This window comes from Stegodyphus dumicola, chromosome 8 (assembly GCF_044657685.1).
Source record: "Stegodyphus dumicola isolate Sdum_Otavi_A_Nest chromosome 8, ASM4465768v1".
Lineage (NCBI taxonomy): Eukaryota > Metazoa > Arthropoda > Arachnida > Araneae > Eresidae > Stegodyphus > Stegodyphus dumicola.
In genome coordinates this window covers 130415811-130438442 of record NC_140775.1, presented here as the reverse complement: position 1 = coordinate 130438442, position 22632 = coordinate 130415811, and the positions used below count along the sequence as shown (strand labels likewise).

Here is a 22632-nt window from a genome sequence, read left to right as displayed (position 1 = left end):
TTTTGCTTTAAAATTGTAAAGTATTTATCCTTAATTAGTTGGTTATCTACATGTTGAATATACGCATGGATAATGATTATTCATTGTAATGCACCGAAATTGCGTAAGATAACTCAAACGTTATCTTAGCACATTTTCATAAGGATGAAAATGCGTGACGCGATCAATTATCATTTTAAAATCAATTCTTTCAGTGCGATTCAAGGAAAAGGTGACTTTACTTATCGCATTCTAGTTAAATTTGTTTATTTTCTCGTGATTGGTTAGCTCTGCCCTTGTTGAAAGGGAAAGAACAAAAAAGGGGTGTGTGGATCAGTCATGAGATTCCTAGATCTAGATGTGTTTATACGTGGCCCGAAATCTAAAGTGGATGATCGACATGCGTGACACCATGTGGAAGTGGAACGGACTGTTATTTACTATAAACTAACATACCGTCCTTGACTTCTAAATATTGTAGAATTTTTTTTGTTTTTACTCTCTTCTGCATTTTGTACGTTGTTACTCAGCCGTGCCTCTTCCGCAATCGGACCTGATTGGTGTTTTTCAAGGGCGTGCTGCTACTGTGATGTTTACAAAGATGAAAACGACGCAATAGCTGTCGTGTTTTAAATAGCACGCGGTAATATCATTTCGTACTTCACACTCTAGAGCAAATTGTTCTCTGTAATTTTTATCAAACACATTGAAATTTTTATAGTAGAGTTTGTACTCATGCTCTTTTCTCTCTCTCTCTTTTTTTTTTAGTGAGTATTGTAATCATAGCATGGTGTTAATTCGTACTTAAGACAGTATCTCATTCTAACAGCTGTTACTTTTTATATTTTTTGAAGAGTGTGTTGCATTTATGAAATTTAACGTGCATCCTTTGAAAAAAATATTCTATTTAATCAAGCTATTACTTCTATTCTTCCCACAATTCGATGATTTTATATTACAGGGAAATTTGAACAATTAATAAAGATTTTTTTTGTTCGAAAATTAATGTTGTCGCCTCGTCTGTTTTTTTTTTGGGGGGGGGAGAAGGTTTAATAAATTTATTGAATATTCGCTGTTGTGATCAAGTAAACCTTCCGACCTGAAAATACAATGCGTGTACCTTAATAAAACGTACGTAGCCAAGTTGATTGGATTATTTCAAAAGTATGTTACAGCCATCTGCATCAAGAGAGATGCTTTAATGTAGAGCATGTCTAAAGCAACGGCACGCATTTATATTACGTGTGAGGAAAACTGCAAAACTCTCATGCAGTCTGAATTTGGTCGCCTAGAATGAAACTCTAATCGAATTGGCAGCGTTTTTCGAGCATCAGCTAGAGTCCGATGGAGTAGGTCTTATTTAATTTTATGAAATTTGAAGATTAGTAACCTGGTGACTTTTCTGGTCGATGTATTAGAAATTCAAATTTTATGAATCGCTGTTTTTAATTTTTCTCCAATTTAAATCTGGTAAAACTGCCGAAAACATGTGTTCATAAATTTTTAACATCTGCCTATAATTTTATAAACTTTACATCTGCTTTTTCGGCAGTTTTTGCATCAGCAGTGTCATTATTCTCTAGGCAGTAATTATTTCAATACTTCCAAATCTTGACATGTAAGGAAATTACTGTCTTATTCATTTCGAAAAGTAAATGGAATTCGTAGTTTAAAGATAGTTAGATTTGCTATTTTGGTTAGAAATTTGTTAAATATTTTTCAAAAGAGTACATATGTGTTTTGAATTTTGATAGCTCCTTTTTAATCTGCATTAGAATGCTTTTAAATGATGATGAACAGCCAAATGCGACACGCGGATTGTACTTCGTTAATGATATGGAAGCTTTGAGGAGGAAACCTTTATTTTCTTAAAATTTCTTTTTTTGGTTCCTATCTAATATGATGTTTCAAAATTGATCACTCATCAGACTTTAAGCAGTTTGAGCCAAATATAGCGTTGACTTGTGTGCTTTAGACTTCTTTATTTATTTCTTAGACGCTTAGGGTTTATGCGCTGTTTTTCTAGCCTTTCCCACTGGTCGGTCGCCTGATCATTTGTTGTTTGGTCCTCTACGAAACGTAATAAAAACATACGGTAGAAAATATTGAAAATAGTTTTAACAGAATTGTGTTTTTTTTCGTGAAAATTCAGCTGCAAATTTGATCTTTGGTAGCGTGAAAGATACAAATAATGTGAGTGCGATTAGCTTTGTGTAAAATCTGATAATCACAGTCTATATATTTTTTCCTATTTTCAGCGCCCTATCAATGGCCAAGTGTTTAAAACCTTTGCGTATTGGTAGTTGGACTTGGTTTGGTGTTCAATCCCGGACGAAAATGTTGGCAGCAAGGTGTGTTTTCGTAGGGTTTTTCCATCTCTAACTGTCATACAGTTCTCACAGTGTGACTTCGTACTGAAAATGAGGCTATGAGTCTGTTGCAATCTATCCCATTTATGCAACAACGCATTTTTAAGGTCCTGGTGGGTTGTAGGAGATAGAAGGCGAATTGTATTTGCGCTCCGAGGACTATCCCATTATTATAGTGTGTAGATCTGATTGACCAGTCCGTCCGATTATTATCATCCCTTTCCAGAAAAAACATCCAGCAGATTAACCGTATGTCGACGAACGTTGTCGACCATAAAAATAAACTGAGGGCCAAAACTGCATTCCAGAAAAGCCAACATAGGACTTTCCAGAAAACGCGAACTTAGGACTCTAAAATCTCAAACAAGTAGTCTTCTTGCAGACAGATGAGGTCTAATTTTCCCGTTTTTGGGGAATAGTTTGCTCTCAGCTCAAATTATGGGGGACAGCAATCGTCCACGTAGGGCTAAATCTGATGGATAATTTTCTGGAAGTAAGGATATTAACCGGATGGATTGTCCAGCCAGATCTTCAAACCTATACCAAGTAAAACAAATCCTAAGCATGCTATTCGCAGAGCATTTGCAGCTTGCCTTCTTCCTTCCAGAACCTCCAGGACCTGAAAACAACATTGCTGTAGGAGTAGAACTGACTGTCACAGAGATTGTAAACTGCCTCAGTTTCAGTATGAAGTCATGTTTGTTTTAACCTTTTGGTGTGGGGGGGGAATCGGCTCGATATTGGGACCTCTGTTGTCAATAATCATAACAGAGGCTGCTGGAGCCTTTAATATGACATTTCTGTTGCTACGTGAATGTTTTCTCTTTGCAATTTCGTTATGCAGTTTTGCTATACTTGTTAAGTTCCTGTCAAATTTTATTGTACTTTTTTTCGTACATCGCAAATGACTTTTTTTACTAGAATCTTTAAATTTTGCCCACTAGTGTGTGTGTGTGTATCGATTTACTAATTATCGATTACTATGAGTTGTTTTCCCTCTTCCTTCGTAGATATTTGATCAATTGCGTCGCCAGTTGCGCTAATTTCTTTGCGATATCCTTGATAACCATATCTGTGTTAAGATAGGTGTAATAGTCGTTTGTTTTTCGTGCAGAGCAACCAAAACTGATCAGGTTTGAGTTCGATACAATTTTATCACTCTGTTTACTGATTTTCTTGTGGTGTGAAATATGTTATCTACTTTCAAATGTGTGTATTGCCGCCTTTTCATGGTCAACTGATAAGAAAAGAGGAGGAAGTATTGGGAAAAAGGCTTGATTTTTTTTTGCTTTTCGATTTAGATGTTGAGTATGTAGAAACATAAACAAGTAGATAAATTTAAGGCTTCTAGTAGTATACGAGAATTTAATCGGCTGATTAATGTCATTAATTTACGTGAATTTCTTATGAATGAACAGGGTAGAACTTCTAATAACAGTAAATCTTCGTTAATCGCAAGGGACCGAAAAGTTAAAAAAAATTCATGTTAAGTGGGGACTGAAATTTTATTTTTCGAATAATTTTTTTCTACACATTAACCAGTTACAGTATATAGTTACATAAATACTATAATATATTATGCATGTCCACAGAAAACACTACTTCATGTCCAACAGGCTTCCGTAAAACTGGCGGTCAGTTCGGATTGCTGCAAAACGTTCTATGGAGTCAAAGACATAACATTTCCTGGCGCGTAAGTGGTATGATATTGTCTTCCTCACTTTCTTCTGGTGACATTTCTTACATCTCAAGACACAACTGCTTGTACATCAGATTCCACTGGAGCACACACGTCAACATCATCGTCTGCTCTAACAATTTCCTCAAAACTAACACTTAAGTTCGCAACGTCTTTACTGTTCTCTTCGTCAGCAGCTAACTCGTCAACAGGATTAGTGTGTGTGTGTCTCCAGGCTTTGCTAAAACATTTTTGTATGATTGGTGATGACACGGATTTCCAGGGTGTGGCGATAACTTTTATTGCATCAAGCACACCACTCCAAGCCGGCGCTTCCGATAAGTGTCTCATCATAACTTCCATAATGCATTGATCCGAAAGCAGACGACGACATGTTGAATTTGGCATGGAGGTAGGAAAGGAAGGAGGAGCCAACGGGCGCTAGAAGTGAAGCACTGCTTTGAAGATTGGGTCACCAGATGGGGTGTTCTTTGTTTACATTCAGAAGCTCTCATAGTATTTCGACACTCTACAGTTCCATACAAATCGAAAAACGGAACACTTCCGCATAAAAGAAACATTCCTAGTATGATGGATAATAGCAATTTGTATAGTTTAGCGACATTTACGCAAAAATCACATCTTGGTTATTTTTTGATAACTAACAACAGCGATTTTGATTATGAATTTGTTTTATAAAATTCTAAGCTATTGAACTACAAAAATATAGATTTTAAGAAAAATGTTATGCTTAAAGAATGAAAAATACCTTACGGTACATTTAAAATTGTACACGTCTTTCCATACCCTCTTGATAGAGTATTCGCTACTTTTATTTTATTTTCCAAACGCCAAAATGTTTTAAATAAAACAAATTTTTTTCACATCCATATATTATTTAACATGTACCTTTAAAAATTTTTCAGAATTAATTTTTAACTGCTGCCCATTTTAAACTCATCATTTTAATTTTATATATCTGAAAATTAATCACTTTGAGCTTACACGTTTTACTTATTTGGGTTAATTAAAAATAAAATTACCATCAAATGCTGCAATTCTCGTCAAAATTAATAAATATACACACAGATATGCCAATAAGTTAGCTTTCCCTTGATTTGGAACCACACATTTGTGTAAAATTATGTACAGTTTTACACAAATGTGTGGAACAGAAGAGGGATACATTTGCGAATTTGGCGGAAGTACCATGTGCGGTCAAGATGATGTGACCATGCGAACGTGCTACATCATCAAGACAGCTTATTAAGAATTTGAAAATAGGGTAATCGACGGAGGTGAAAACATTTGTATATCCTGCCAAAGGAGGTCCGATCATGAATGGTCCTCTTTTGATTCCAGATTGTTAAATGTTTCCCACGCAAGTCTTTTTCTCGGAAATTCGAGTTTTATGCTGGCTTCTTAACGTACGCAGGTCATTAAATTATTTATAAATGTATTTGAAACGAATAATTTATTCATTCATAAACAAATATGAAAGTTACTGTGAAGAAATCTAATTATTAAATTATCTAAATGTATAATGATTATAAATATTATTTAAATATATAATAACCTTAACATTGAATTGTAAGCATAAATTGAAAACCTGTTGACAAATACGTTATAAAACTATTTAAACAAGAATTGTTCGTACTGGAAAGCAATCTGAGGTATTGTAAAGCAAATTCTATGAGATGCGCACTTAAGAACGTAATAAAGAGTTTTGGAATATGTATTGTTGAAATTAAGGGCAAAAAAATCTGATAAGTGTAATTAAAAGAATTATTCCCCTTACATTTTATAATAACTTAGTTACAAGTTTTAAATAATATTTAAAAAAATCCGTATTGTATTCCCTTTCAGAAATGTTCAGAGAAAGTCAAGTATACTATTTAAAGTATTTCGCTAATTCTCTAATTTAAAATGAACCGAATAGAGCATTAATTATAAATTGACGTACATTTTTCGATTTAAAAGATGCCTCAGAAGCCAAAAAATCATGTCATATTTAAGAAAGTATTTTAGGAAGAAGCTCTATGAAATAGAAAAGAAATAATGCATAATTTTAATATTAATAATACAATAAACTTTGATCTTAATTTTTGTACCTTAACCGAATAAAATCGAATTACCTTAATTTTTTTCTAATGTAATTAGCGAAAACTTGTGAAAATATTTCATTCAAATTAAACCATTCTGAGAAAACTGTCCTGTGAAAAGTATAGCATTTAATTCCGTTCAGAATGAAATGTTGTTTAAAAATATGTTGTTTTCATATACTTAGGACTCTGAAATGTTGTAGAAAAAGAAAATATATACATTTATATGTATATTTACGACGTAATTACAAAATATTTACATCCGAACGCGTCAAATCCCATTGAACTCAATGGGATTTGATGTTTTGGTCACCACGAAAGGATCCCCGGTGCTTCAGAGCAGGGTTACGGGAGAAACTTGTTTAGAGCTACTCCATCTTACTTCCTACCTCCATGGAATATGGGGGGGGGGGAGGAAAAATGAATCCTTACACTTACGTAAGTTCAGATCATGTATGTTTTGGGCTGCCCAGTTCCTAGTGTCATGAGAGGTTTTCAATTGACGGAACATTTCTGAACGCAGCTTTAGCGGAAAAACAACAAGAAAAGTATAAAAAACTTCGAAAGTTCTTGTTAAATGACAAAATTAAATGACGCAACGTACTAAAAACTATTCTTAAATCGTGTTAACCGATAAACATGTACATTACTGATAGGACCGAAATTTTATTCATGCTAATCGAGTGTTCGCCATAAGCGAGTTCGTGTTAAGGGGGAGTTTACTGTATATAATATTTTCCGAAAACATGTTTTCAAATTTGCTATATTAACTGAAATAAAATCGTCATTGTAATTTTAAATAGCCGAACTACAATATTTTTCTTTTATAACTGTAAGAAATATGTTTAACTAATTTGATCAATATTGAATATATATTAAATTTTATGTTGGACAATTTTTTTTTCTTTATTACCAAATTAAATCAAACAAGATAGTATTCATTTTGCTAAATCTTCTGAACTTTTTTTTATGCCGCAGGCTGCTTTTAAGGGCAGGTACTGTTTGCATTTTCTTATGTATATTTATAAATTTTAGAGTACCAAGAAAATAAAGTTCTGTCATGAACTTTGAGCTTTTTCTGTTAGAGAGGTCTACATTTAGAATTCATAACTTCATGTACTCCTCTAAATTTTTGCCATACCGTATGCTTTTTAGACTAAAATGTTGAATTTCAAAATTTGTATACATTTTCATATCCTAAATTATTTTGAATGCATATGCGCAATTTTTATATGCTTTCTACTATAATTATTTTTTGGTCAGCTATCCTTGGAAACATTACATTTTATTACATTAAAAATGTATTTTTCTTATGCATTCAAATATGCGTTTCTCCCTTAACTATTTTTACACAAGCATAATTTGACATTAAATTGGATTTTCAGTCTAGCAGTCTTGTTCATTCATTGATTTTGAAATATTTTAGGAATTATAAAAGTAGTGATTTGCACAGAATCGCGGATCAGTGAAGTATTGTTTAATAAAAATTTTATGGACTGAATAAAATTAATATTTTTAAGAGAAATGAATGATTTTTTTTTTCGTATCTACTCATGCTTCACAATATGAGTGAACCTTGTTTTAATGTAGACCTTGTTTAGTTGTGAAAAATAATTATTAATTACAATAGTAATTTATAGATTTATAACATATGTGACAACAGATTTGTAAACTTGGTACAAAATAAATGTACTGTAATTTTTTTAAATTGTAATTTTATTTACTTCTTTGCAGTGATAAGAGAAATATGAAGTATATTAATATATGACAAAGGTTAGTAAACAATATTTAAAAAACATCTTACAAAATTAAAATTCTTGAGTACAGAATGAATAAACTGCATTGGTTGGTTTATCATTTCTGTTTCACACATTTCCTATTGGTTGTTTCATTAACCAATTTTGGCACTCACTAGTTAAGACAAGAATACAGATTTAGTGTTCTTAAATGTTATTGACCACAATTATCAGTTTTATATTAGGGAAAATTTCCAGCTGTAGCTTAGTTCTGCTTGTATTAAGATTAGTTTAGAATTTTGATTTTAGCAAAATTGTGATCATATGCAATATATCTGTATGATGTACACCACTCACATGTACATATTCATGCATGCATATCTAGTACATACTCCTACATGCATATATTCACACATGTCTATCATATACAGTCAAAAGTCGTTAATCCGGACTCGTCGGGACTTCGGCGATTCCGGATTATCGATTTTTCCGGATTATAGATCATCATTTTAAATCTGGTAAGATGGCATGCAGAAATTACAAAATTAAAAATATGAAACCGTAATTTATGAAATAAAGAACAATTATGATCTAAAGGGTATCAAGATTTACAAAAAGAAAAAGCTTAATATTTATTTGTTTACTTTATTAAACATTTCTTTCAATGTAAGTTGTTTAAGTTGCTTCGTTTCATGTGATAATACTTTCTCTTTAATTCTGTTAAACAGACATAATTTCTTGTTTAGTTCAAAGTTCCGCTGTTCAAGTCCTATAATTGCTGTGTGGAGAATACCGACTAATTTGTCAATCGAAATTTTTTCGTTTTCAATAACCTCTGTCACTTTCTTCACTATCGGAAGCGAATTATAATGACGAGGAACTTGTTTTAAATCATATCAAAGACGGAGCACATCGAGATGAAATACTACATTTGGTAAGGAGTTATAAGCCAAATAAAATAAAAACATCTGCCCTGAAGATAAGGATAGTGCTGACAGATCAACTTCCAATTCATTACGCATCGCGGCATTCCCCCCGCCGAGCAGCGTGAAATTGATAAACAGATTTCGGATTTCGAAACATACTTTCGCTTTAGATCCTTTACATATTAACAAATATATATCGGAAATTCTATTTGATATAATCGAAAGTTTAAGCTTACTTTTATAAAATTGCTCTAACAGTCTGCAAAAAAAAAAAAAAAAAAAAAAAAAAAAAGCCGGATCCAATTCGAAGATTAAAGAACAACGCAATCTGCAACATTAACTGAAATAATTTTAGCTTAGATAACACCGTCTGTTATACATTAAACGCGCATGCGTAAACATTTTATGAGCATGTGCATAAGCATATTCGCAGCCGTAAAGGTCTTACGCGCGCACGTAAACGCCTATGCGCATGCGTCAACGCGACGCATGCGCTGAAAGTTTGTAGCTTTGAGGTCCGGATTATAGATCATTCCGGATTATGGGTGTCCAAATTAACGACTTTTGACTGTATAATGACTTTTTTATGATGTGTGTGCAACAGTAAAATTTTACTGAAGTGCTAAATATAAAAGAATTTATGATCACTATTCCATTCTTTCTTTCTTTATTTATTTAAAAAAATAAACTTGTATTTTGGAAATTTGAGGCATATCACTACAAAAAACTTATACAGTATTAAAAGAACTTTTTTTCAACAGGCTTTATTATGCAGCTGTTTCATACCTCTTTATTCTGGAATGACAATGCCTGTTTTCCGAGGAGTGGTAAGTTATATTTTTATTTATGAAAATCGGTTCAAATTTCTTTGTTATATTTTTATAAAAAATATCATTCTGATTTATTATATATGGAATGTGATGTTCATTAATTTAAAGCCAAAACTGGAACTTATTTATTATATATATATATTTTTTCACTTCAGATTCTAAAAATAATCTGATTCAAGTAAATGGCGATCTTATAATAGTAGTTTAGTAATTTTATAGAGAATGAACAGTTTTCTAGTTATTATAACTGTTTAATTCTTTGGATTCTGCAGTATTATAAGGCAACATTATTATTATTATTATTATTTTTTTTTTTTTAATATATTTGTGAATAGCCTCTAAAAAGATGCATGTAAAGAGGATCTAGAAGATAATGATGGCAACTAGAATCAAAATTAAAGTATTAAAAAGTCTCTTAAATATAGTCTTTCTATTGATGTTTAATTTAAATATGAGTTTTAGGTAAATGGGATGCTTTGATGGATGAGTGGACTACTTTTAATTTTTTAATGATACAGTCCCCATAAAGTGAATATCAGAATAAAGCTGTGACAAGAAATTTTTATTTAATTTTGTTTTGTGTTATTTTATTGTTAGAAATATGTTGATGGTGGACTGAGTGATAATCTTCCAGTACTGGATGAAAATACTATCACAGTTTCTCCTTTTGCTGGAGAACATGACATTTGTCCTGAAGATGAAAGCTGTAATATTTTGCAAGTGAATTTGGCAAATACAAGCATAGCAGTAAGTCTTCTTGGAAATCTTACCTAAACAGAATATTGATATTTATAATTTTTTTTAAGTTGGAAAAATGTTAAAAAGTATATATTTTGTTATTATGTTTCTGAGTTTATTTACAATAGTAATATGCAGATAGATATAAAAACCTGATACTTTTGTGTTGATTGGGCATAAATGATAAATTGCCAGATGTGATTCTTGAGCTCACAAATGCCAGTTTTTGCAGTAAATGAAAAGTTGTCAATTTAAAAATATTTCTATAAAAACAAAATTATTTAAATAAACTAAATTTGTTACAAATTGTGAGCAAACATTTCTTGTGTGAAATTGTTGATTTAAATTTCAGGACATGAAAATTGCTTATTACGACAGAATTATTCTGTAGGAGATCTTCATGAAAGAAAATTCTGCCATGAATTTCACTTGATACAAAAAGTAGTTGAAAATTGAACATTTTATTTGTTTTTAAACATCAACAGGCCTAGCTAATGTAGAAGTACCAATACTTGAATTGGAACTTTGGAAATTGATTGCAATAGATTCACTGTTCCACGAGTGAAATATAAAACAGAATAATATTTTGGAGAACTTTTGGAATTAAAATATTCTGTGCATGATTTGCATTTTTTTCCACAAAAGATAGTAATTTGCATGAGTATATTAAAAGCAAATATTTATAGGATTCAGTATTCTATATGTTTACTTGTAATAACTGTTAACAGTGACATGCCAAGAGGGTTTCATCAAGGAGAGGGTCTAGGTACTGCTTTGCTTCATGATGTAGAAAATTTTATTGGCTAGCTGTGAATTAGTGTTTCAGTAGCTTGTTTTCTAACTTTCTAATTTGTGTAAGATATCGTTAACTGCTTTCTTTCATGATTTAGAAAATTTTATTGGCCAACTGTGAATTAGTGTTTTCAGTAGCTTGTTTTTTTTTTTTTTAATTTTCTAATTTGTGAAAGATAAAAGAAACTTCTTCCCATCATGTACGTTATATTAGTCAGAAAATAACATTTTTTAATTTATTGTATGAGGTGGTTTTGTCATTGTTTTAACGAGTTTTTAGAAATGCAGCATCTGTGTGTCATAAGTTACTATCTAAAACCCTTATTCATAATTAATTTCAAATTATCAATATGCTCTAGATCAGGGGTTCTCAACTGTTGGTACACAAGAGAAAAATAGGTGGTATGCAAAGAAGTAAAGTATTTTTAACTAATAAATTCAAAAATTAAAACCCCAACATGATTGAGTTTTCTGTAACACTTGTAAATTTATAAGATCTGAGCTTTTGTTCAAGGTAGTAGTACTTTGTACTAGAGGTACTAAAGGTTTTCAATTTTTTTTAGATGGTACACATCAGTCAAAAGGTTGAGAACTGCTGCTTGTAGTTCATTTAATAGTAAATTCCTTTTTGTTAAATAAATTTTGATCCTAACTCTTGAATTACTTATAAAATAAGTTACTGAATATATGACCTTTTTCTCTCCCTCTTTAAGGTTTCACCTAGGAATATTTATCGTTTGTGCAGGATTTTATTTCCACCCAAACCAGAAATTTTGAGTAAGATGTGCCAGCAGGGATTTGATGATGCCTTAAAATTTCTGCAGAGAAAAAGTAAAAGTTTATTCTCATAATTTTATCTTTTGTAAACATAGTTTTTGAAAGTTCCATTATAATTTTATTACTGTAATGAGAATTCTATAATATTTTCTCCCCTTCTTTTTAGACCTTATTGCTTGCACTAGATGTTTAGGAGTTCAGTCTAGCCTTTCTCTGGCAGAAACAGAATCCGAGAGTAGTTTTGATAAGGATTCTTGTGAAATAAAGCAGAACCATGACAATTGTAGTGATTGCACGGAAAGACGAAAAGGAGCTCTGATTGGAAATCTTCCCGAATGTGTTGTTGATGGTACTTATTATATACGTAACACTTTTAATCTAGGATATATGAAGTGATATCTTTGATATAAAATACATTAAAAGAATATTTATTTAAAAATATCTATAATAATACCTTGCATACTGAATGACCGACATAAGAAATGTACACATGGGTAAAAAATCCAGCACTTTGAACCACACACAAATTTTGTTACATATTAAACATGGAACTAAATTTGTTATATTTTTGTTTTGGTAGCATATAAGCATTAAAAATAATACTGATGCATAAATAAAGGCAACAAATAAACATATTTCATAATTATTACATTACGGTAAGACCCCGCTTAACGCGGGGGATACGTTCCATCAAAGTAGAGCGTAATGCGAAACAGCGCTAAACGAGGCTATCTTTACGTGTAAATATTGGGGTTAGAGGAAGATGGCTAGGAAATTGGTTAGGTATTAAATTTAAAAAGTATGTTTTTTTAATAAAAATAAAACCAAACATTTATTTCTTAAAGCCCATTAATTAATACCACATTATTATTTCTTGCAAAAATAAAAACAAAATATAAATAACAAAACGAATATTCTTAAAAAAAAGAAACAAATAAACAAATAAAATTCTGAGTCAGTCATATTTAGTTAGCCTTCCGCATTTTCAGTGTTCTGCAGTTTTGTGACAAAAGCATCTAATGTTGTTTGCCTTTTTCTTTTGCGTTGTTCTCTTAAAAGTTCTTCATAAATGGATAGAGCATCTCTAACACCACGCCTTACTTTTGAGCTCCTGTCAAAATTCGGATCATTTTCAATGAATTGATCCATTATTTCAGTTATGGTAGACAAACTCCTTTTTACAAACGCCATCAAAAGTTCTTTTTGCTCTTCTTCTAAATCACTGCTATCAACATTTTTGTTTTCTTCTTGTTCAGTTAATTCCTTGAGCTCATCATTAGAAAGAGTAGCCGCTGCTTCTTGAATTATTTCTTTGACATCTTCCACATTTACCCCTTCAAAATATGTCTGTACAATACCGCACCAAACAAGAAATATAAGTACACTCTTTCGGATATGTATTTGAAACCTATCGCTGCATAAGATTTCGTGGAATCCCCGTATGCTGCGAGCGATTTCGTGGAATCCCCGGGTTGAATTAAAAGAGCACTAAACCGAAACAGCGCTAAACGAAACAGCGTTAAGCGGGGTCTTACTGTACTTTTTAACATCATGAAACAAATCTGTCATTCTCATTAGCTTGAAATCCCAGTTTGGAATATCCTTAATTTTTGGCAAATAATTGTATGCCAGCTCCCTCCTCAAAGCCTTCAAAAGTTTAAATTTGCACTGTTAGGAGAATGACCCCAAAGGACTTATTTGATGCATTAATCAATAGTCTAGAAAGATGTGCATTTTGGCTAGAAAAGCTAATACATCCTATTAAATAGTTGCATTTTTGACAATAATAATGATAGTTTTAATGTTTTTAAAATTTTATATGTAAATCTTAAATACACATATGTGGATTAAAATGTTGAATTATGTTTCATAATTTTGTGTGCAATTTTGCTGCTTATATGTGTGCATTTGTTTCCCAAAGGTTTAGTTTCATTTTAATATCTTTTTTCCTAGTATTCTTTAATTTTGGATTGTATAAGGAAAGTATTTTAACTAAATGTACAAATATTTATATCTTACAAATTAATTGTAATGTGTATGTAACTATTATTTGTGTAATTTAATTTAATATTATCCAACATGATCATATTTGTTTTACGAGTTTTATTGAAATAACCTTTTTATTCTTTAGCAATTCAGCAAGCAGTTGATCAGATGAATAAAGGAAACTGGGTTTTACAACTGCCAGGTGTGAAATTATTGAGACTCTTGGGAGCTCCATATATTCTTCCTTTGGATGTTACTACTGTTATATTTTGGAAGTAAGCAAGGCACTTATCTGTTACATTTTTATTGTATTTCATGTTAATTGTACTGAAGGTTTATTTCTTTGTCATTAATATATATTTTTTTATTTGTAATGTGTATTTTAGAGTATGGCAACAGTTACCATCTTTCCGAAAAGAAATTCTAGCTAAGTTTGACACAATAATTTCCTTGACAAAATATCTCCTTAACAAGATAGATAAGAACAGCCATCTTTATAGTGCAAAGTAAGTAATGTTTGTATACTTTAATTAAATAAGCTATATATATATATATATATATATATATAATGTTATGGTGAAAGATCGAAATCTGGAGAATGTCGACTTTCACCGGTGAATGTCAGCATTCACATAGTCTCTTGGTGTATGTCCGAAATATTTTCCAAATACTCTTATTTCTTATTTATACCGGTCAATGTCGACATCCACCATGTACTAATGTTGAATGTTGAATATATAACAATATTATATTTTCTTCTCCGTAAGAACATGAGAACCTAAAACACATAATACATTTAAAATGAGAAAGGAAAATAATAGAAGTTAAAAACTTACTTAATTATAGAGTACGTTCTAAATGAGAAAATAAAATAACAGTAATAAAAAATTACTAAATTATGTGAATCAAATCTTATTTATTGCAACAACTTAAACTATTATGGCACTTTATGACCTTTCTTTTCGACTTACACCAGAGCATATCTGTGATTGTCAAAATACACCAGTGAGGGTCCGAATATGCAAGAATGTAGTGCAATATTCAATCTTTCACCAACGTATTTGGTGAATGTTAACATTCTCCGGTGAAAGTTGACATTCTTCAATTTCGGTCTTTCATGGTAACATATATATATGATTTTTCATAATCTCATTTTATATGAAAATTTTCTAACTTAAACATTAAACTGTCATGGCTAAGTAAACCTTAAATTAAAAGTTGTTATAGAATTAGATTTCACAAGTTTGTATTCCAAAAGAAGCATTTTATTTTCATATTTTTAAGTTTAAAATCGGGTATCTGCATAGATCCAGAATAGTATGTCTTGTTATGAGAAATGAATGAGGGATGAAATTATAAATGCAGTTATATAACACTTTGAAGTATTATGACGATGATTCAGATTCAGATTTTGGTTTGTTTTGTTTATGGTCAGTTTAAACCATTTTATTGCAATCTTGTTCTAAAATGAAAGGCTTTAAAAATTCGCTGCATGTTAGTACTGTATCATATTTAATAAAATTGTAAACTCAAGAGAAGAAACTACATAGAATTGAATTTCTATTGCTGCGGCATGCTGCTTATACAAACTGTTTTATGAAAGAAGGTTTTGCAAGAAAAATCCTGATAAATCTAGCATTTTATTCTCCTTTTTTTAATATTATCATTTTACACTTTTACTCTCTTTGTTAAAGTTTTTATCACAAATTCTAGATGCTCATCGGTCAATCAGGGTTTTTTTTTCATATTAATTTTTAAATGTGAAAAAATGCAGTTCACTTATAAATGTATTCCCAAACAGAGAGATTATTCTTAATGAAAAAATTCAGAACTGTACTTATTTTTTAACAAGTATGAATAAATGTTAACAAAATCTGTATCTTCAAATCTTTGATTAAAATTTTATATCACATTATAATTTAGTTAGTTCTATTTATAGATATTTTATGCATTGTTCACATTAGTTTTTAAAGGTAATGAAAATAATATAAACTCAGGATCAAATAATTAAAATCTTGAAGTCTTTGCAACTCTGTATTTGCAACAAATTCGTAATTGAAATGCCTTCATCGGCTGTTGGTCTATGAGACTTGTAGTTTCCAATTTACATTATTCTTTCTTTAAAGTAAATGAATTGTTTAGGATAATATTGCTATTTAAGTGACATAAAATTGCTAGCAAGTTCCAAACATCTATAACTGTACTATTGATCAAGTATGTAAACAGTGTATAAGTGTTTACAAACTCATGCCAGAATATTTTGTTTATAATTTTTATTTAGGATATTGTTAAGTTTGTGAAGACTGTTTACATATGTGTATATTAAAATAAATTGTTTCTTAAAAATAAGCATTTAGAGATGTTTTAGTATGTTTATTCTCTTTTTGAAATTTACAGAAATGTAAGATACTTACATGTATAATGTATAAGGAACAACATTTAGAATCAAGTAATCTTATTTGGAATGCAGTTTTAATTGATATATAATTTTAGCAGAGAAGTGATAATGGAATTATATATATACACATTTTAGCAATAAGGTTGCAGAAATTTGGGTGGGGGGGAAGAGCTCTATAAATGCATTGAGAAGAATGTAAAATTCCTTTGCATATAATATTGTCTCGTGCATATGGATTCATAATAGATTGAATGCACAAGTACGATAAAGTTTAATAAAATTTATTCTTATCAAAAGAAATGTAACAGAACACTGGAATTTTCCTCAGAGATATTTAAACACTTTTCAAAATATCACACAATATAATAAGGAGTTATACTTCAAACTGCTAAAAACGTTATCAAAAGAGAAAGCTAATTTAGATATCTCAGTTCACGCAGAACTACACTCATGTCTATAAATTAAAGGTAATGCCAAATCAGGCAAAGGAAGAGTTAGAAGCAAAACAAATTTGACTTATTTGTAAAGCTTATTTATTAAACAAAAGGTAAAGAGCAAAAAAAGATGCTATATGTTTAATATTATTAAAAAAATTAGCGATTTTTTCTCCCTGGAGCAAATTACAAAAAAAAACACCTATTTATAAAAAACCAATATTACATGGTTGATTGTTAATACATTGTATGTCTCCCAGACGATGCAATACAGTCCGTACAATGCCTAGGCATGCTGCATGCTGAGTATCAAATTATCGATCTGATCTTGGGGGATATTACACTACACAAAAAGCAATGCTCTCCGAAGTTCCGGTATACATGTAGGAAGAGGTTGACGGGCTGCAACTCGTCGGCCAAGCATGTTCCACACGTGCTCAACTGGATTCAAGTCCGGTGAGAATGCTGGCCGGTCCATATGGGTGATATCCTCCGATTGAAGGCATTCGCTTACGATGTTTGCACGGTGAGGACTGGCGTTGTCATAAATAAACACAAATTGGGCGACCATGACGCCCCGAAACAAACGCACATGTTGTTCCAGAATGACCTCCCGATAGATTTGGCTTGTCATGGTTCCAATTTGAACATGCAGGTCATTTCTGGAACCCAGAATAATTCCACCCCAAACGAGCACTCCTGCACCACCGTAACGGTGTTGTTCAATGATGTTTTCTTGGTGGTAACGGGTACCTGGAGCTCTCTATATGAACGTCTGGCGAGAATCAGACTGCAAGCTAAACCTGGACTCGTCGGAAAACATCACACAAGCCCAGTGTGTCGGTATCCACAATGCATGCTCTCTACTCCAGGCTAACCGCAGGCAACAGTGAGTTGCAGTAAATGGAACGCATCTGACAGGTCTACGAGCCTATAGACCAATCTGCCCTAAGCGTCTGTACACGGTCTGCCTTGAAATTGTCAGACCAGTGGCTGAAGAGAGCTGACGAGACAGGTCCGAGGCTGTGCTGCGCCTGTTTCTTTTGGCAGTAACTGCCAAATACCGGTCCTCATTCGGCGTTGTAACTCTGGGGCGACCTGTGCTGTAACGTCTACTCACATTACCATCATCTTGGCATCGTTGCCAAAGCCTGGAGATGACACTCTGGGCAATTCCAAGTTTGTCTGATACTTCCAAATGGGTACGCCACATTCCTGACTGCCGATAATTCTACACGTATAAAATCATCCAAATGCGTCTTCTGTGTCATAATCATTCGGTTATTGCACTGAAATGCTTATAAAGTGCCTGCGAACAATTTTACTTCTTTGCCTGTATTTCTTATATATCACTCTGTTACAATCTCGTCATTGTGACGTACCATCGGTGTCATCTGGTTACTTCCTGAAATTTGCATATTATTCTGGAAATGTGTGTAGTGATTTTACAGGTGATATATTTATTTTAGAGTTCGATGTCCATGTGACTCCGAATTATCCTTAATTTATGGACATGAGTGTAAATAAATAGCAATAATAATAACTAAGCTACTGAACTGAGATGTTCTCTCTCTGACTTTTCTGGATTTCAATCCAGTGCGCAAGATCTTTCTAGTATTTTCTGCTTCGCGAGATTTCTGGAAAGCAATAAGAGGATTGGATTACGGTTACAACTAACATAGTAGTCAATTACATTTATTTAATTTAAATACAAATTACTGAGATATGCATTTATTCAAAGTCAAATACACATGCTCCTGTATTTTTACTTTTCCAGCAAATCTTTCTCTTAAAATTTCTCTCGCACTGCATTTCATGGGGAAATACAATAATTTTAGTTATAATTCTACTAAAATTATCTGTCTAAATACAAAATTTGTAACAATATATACTATAATTTTGCATGTTTTAAGTTTTGAAATTTTTGAATTTCATAATGTTTATGTAAATTGTTTCAGGTTCTCATGCCAGCTGGCAATAACAGAATTTGATTACACAGAAGATAATGTTACATCATCATATGCACTTCCAACTGTAAATAGAAAACCTCATGAAACTTGCATTATCAAAACTGAAGATGAAAATACACCTAAACGGAAGATGTCTGTTGTCATTAAAAAGGTCGAGGAAAACAATACTCCAAAACGGAAGGTTTCAACTAGAATGCCTGATATATTAAACAGTCAAAATCTGGCAAATGAAAAGAGGCAACAACGAAAGTCATATGCAGGCTTCACCAACAGCTCCTTTAAATCGCCAGTAGATAAAGTTCGACGGAAATCTTTGAGTGAAGTAAGCCAACCAGAACGAGTCATCAAAAACATGAAATTTGCTTTTACGGTAGATCTGGTACCTACAATAACTAAGAATGATAAAAAGACTGATGTTGTTGAAGCTTTAAAATCCCTTGGTGAGGAAGATAATGAAGTAAACGTTGTTGATCTAGCTAATAAGGCACTGAGCATGGAACGGAAATATATCACTCAGTGTTGCAATGAAATTGGTAGTGATAAAATAGAAGACTTTGAACAGATTATCAATGCTCCAAATAGTGAAGCTGTCATGTCATATTATTATGTGGAGGACAAAACTGTTAAAATTACAGAACTATACAATGTTACTGATGCAGACACTAGTATTGTGCTGCCTGATGAAGAGAGAAAAATTAATGATGAATTGCAGTGGGAGAAAGATTGGATAAATGTACCTGCTATTGATCCAGCTCAGAATGTATCAATTACAGATACTTTAGATGATGATGAATTTGATACTAGTGATGTAGAGTATGATTTACCCGAGAATTTACCTTCTAAAGCACTTGGAAAGGAAAATGTAAACTTATTAGATAAGAATGAGCCATTCATTTCTTCAAAACCACAAAGGAAGACCTCTTTTATCATAGTAAATTGAGTTTGTATTTTGTAGCATCATGTGCCATTCATTATATTTGAGCAGGTCTAATATGTTGCCATGTGGAATTTTTGGCATGTTAAACTGTGAATGTAAAGGTTATAAAGCTCTAATCACAGTTACTTATAATTAGGGATATGAAGAGTTCTGTTTTCATAGATGTCTGTTCTGTACAGAATAACATGCAGCTTATTGTTTTGTTAACATTTCTGTTAGGTACAGAATTTACTTTTTGAAAAGCTAAATAATTTCATTTTGATGTTTTAAATAATTCCAATCTTCTATCTCTTAAATAATTTTAGATTTAAATAATAGAGGGAAGAAAAATCAAATGCTTTTGTTAAATACAGTATGATATTGTTACAAGCATTTTTTATGATATTAAAATATATTTGTTTTAACTGAAGTTCTAGATTTGAATTTAATTTTTCAAAATTATTGTGGTGAAATTTTAAAGAAAGCATTTTGATCATAAAAGATTATATACAACTGAAAGTATATCAGATAAAATAATGGGTTATATTTTGTTTTTATCCATTCATTTTATTTATTTGTTTAACTGCATAATAAAATCAACATTAAAAACGGACAAACCCTTATTTTTAAAATCATTTATGAGGAACTGTTCATTGAGTATGCATATCTACATTTTTGTGTATAGGTATTTACTGTTACTGAGCTGTTTTGTATTATAGAGAAATTTCTGGCTATGAAGTTAATGTGTATTAATGTACAGTTTCATGTATATCTTTTCATTTTTCATTTTTATTTATACTTCATAATAATTGTACTGGAATATTTATTCAGTATTGAGCTAATACAGAAAATGCCAGTTATTAATTTCATTTATTTTTATCTGCTTTGAAATAATATATGCCAAAATTCTTTGTATTAAAAAACGTAAATAAATTAAATTTTTCAGCTTATTTCATTTTCCTGTTTCAAGAAACATCCAGAAATATGTTAGATATTACTGAATGCTTTTTAATTTTTTGCTGTGCAGCTTTATAATCTATGAACTGGCATAATTGATCTTGTTTTTTCTGTTATCAATGTGGTTAGTCACAAGATTTAGAGCAATTTATATATGTATGAATATGATTATAATTACAATTTCATTTTTCTTGTACATTATGAATTTTTATAGGCTGAAAATTATAATTTAAAAATACTTGTTTTGGTGCCAAAAATTTAAAGTTCTTCAGAAGTTTTTCATTCTTAAATGCTGTAGCAATAAAATTTGTGTAAAATAATAATGTTGTTTTCATTTTATTTAGAGTTGAATTTGTAACTTGAGCTATTTCATTTACATTTTGTTTTGAAATAAATTAATGAACAAAATAATCCTAAATCAGTTAACATGGACTGATAAACTCATTTCATATTCAGTTTTTAAGAAAACTGCTAATGCTATAAGCAAAAATCATAATTAGTAAAAATGTAATTGAGAAACATGCTGAAATTGTATTAAGATGCTAATAAATATGAAAAACATGCTGAAATTGTATTAAGATGCTAATAAATATGAAAAACGTGCTGAAATTGTATTAAGATGCTAATAAATAGTGCCACCAGTGGCCAAATGGGTAAGACTGCCTGAATTCTGATAGTTCGACCCGAGCTCAAATCCTGGTGACCAGATGATTTTGTGGGTATTTTTGTGGTTTTCCTGTTTGTAATATGGATAAGTAGTAGTTTTCATTATAAAGTCCTTCATGAGTCCATCTATAACCTATAGGCAAATAACCTTTACATGTTTTAACATATTCAGGTAGTCTAAACCTAACTTGATTTTAAATATTTATTTTGGAACTAAAATTTGAATTATTTAAGAACTGAAATTTGTTTGCAGTCATTTCTTGAATAGCTTAAATTATCTATTTTTAAGTCTGGAAATAGTACTTTATGAAATTCTGAGGTAGATATTTGCTACATGAATAGATTAGTGTTGAATTTCAGTTTTCGTTTTTTAATTTAACACAAAAAATTAGAATTAGTGGAAACTAGGGAATAATTCACATGAAAATTCTCGAGGGTGCATGGGGCATGAGCTCGGACCTAGCCAACTCAAATGGTTTCATAGGGCACTTTGATAACAAGGAACATTACAGCAGGCCGCACGTCAGGTAAAAGTTCTTTTAAAAAATACGATACAATCAAACCAATTTTCCATGGCTTTATCCACTTGGCCACTGGTGGGCAATAAGTATTAAAAGGTTCTTTTAAGTGACACATTTTTAATTAAATGAACTACAAAAGCAAATTTAAAAGAAATAGCTATCCTAATATTTGTGATTATACGCGATAAAAAAATGAAATCGCGAGACTGATAAAGATAGTTGATTAAATAAAAAGTATTGAGAAATTACTAAATTAAATGTTACTCATTCTTAAACATTTCATTTTCTAGCTTACAGTACCAAAGCAGTAAAATCACTGAAGGCTGGTGTTTCGATGTATGTGTAAATGGCATGAAATGATCTAGATGCATGGCAGTTTTCATAAATTTTGCCATATGTTATGGAAGTATGAGCATGTTTTCTTTAGAAAGTCTCAAGAAGACTTCCGACATATTAGTCAGATATCCCTGATGTGCTTTGCCGTAAAGGAAATAATCTTTTCTAATTTTATTTCATAGTCTTTTCTATTGCTAGTACATTTATTATTCCTTGAAATTCTGTAGGTGCTCGAATATGAGAACCCCACGACTTTTTGTTAATTATTGCCAGGAAAATTGTGATTGGTAATTTGTTTTTCAATTTTTAATGCATTAAATGAAAAACCATGTAACTTAAAATTTTTTTTATGTATTTTGTTTTACACGTTTTGGTTTATAGGTAGTGGGAAAGTAATAAGAGAGAAATTTGTTGTATGAATGTTAGAAAATTATTCCTTCTATTCAGTGTAACAATAAGATATACATGACTACACTTTTTTCCCAAGATTGCATGATCTATCCGATGAGAAAGCTTACATT

General features: G+C 31.3%; 1 protein-coding gene across 2 annotated transcripts in view; it reads left to right on the top strand.

The window, feature by feature from the left end:
- The window catches only part of LOC118195574 (patatin-like phospholipase domain-containing protein 2), a 57122-nt gene extending 35925 nt beyond the window's left edge, over window positions 1-21197 (top strand). For both annotated transcript variants that reach the window (XM_035366905.2, XM_085822426.1), the window contains exons 3-9: window positions 9552-9617; window positions 10218-10367; window positions 11864-11981; window positions 12094-12276; window positions 14059-14188; window positions 14300-14419; window positions 18704-21197. In XM_035366905.2, coding sequence (XP_035222796.1) covers window positions 9552-9617; window positions 10218-10367; window positions 11864-11981; window positions 12094-12276; window positions 14059-14188; window positions 14300-14419; window positions 18704-19655 — 1719 coding nt within the window. In that variant the 3' untranslated portion in view covers window positions 19656-21197. The remainder of the gene's footprint in view (window positions 1-9551; window positions 9618-10217; window positions 10368-11863; window positions 11982-12093; window positions 12277-14058; window positions 14189-14299; window positions 14420-18703) is intronic.
- Window positions 21198-22632: the final 1435 nt, after the last annotated feature.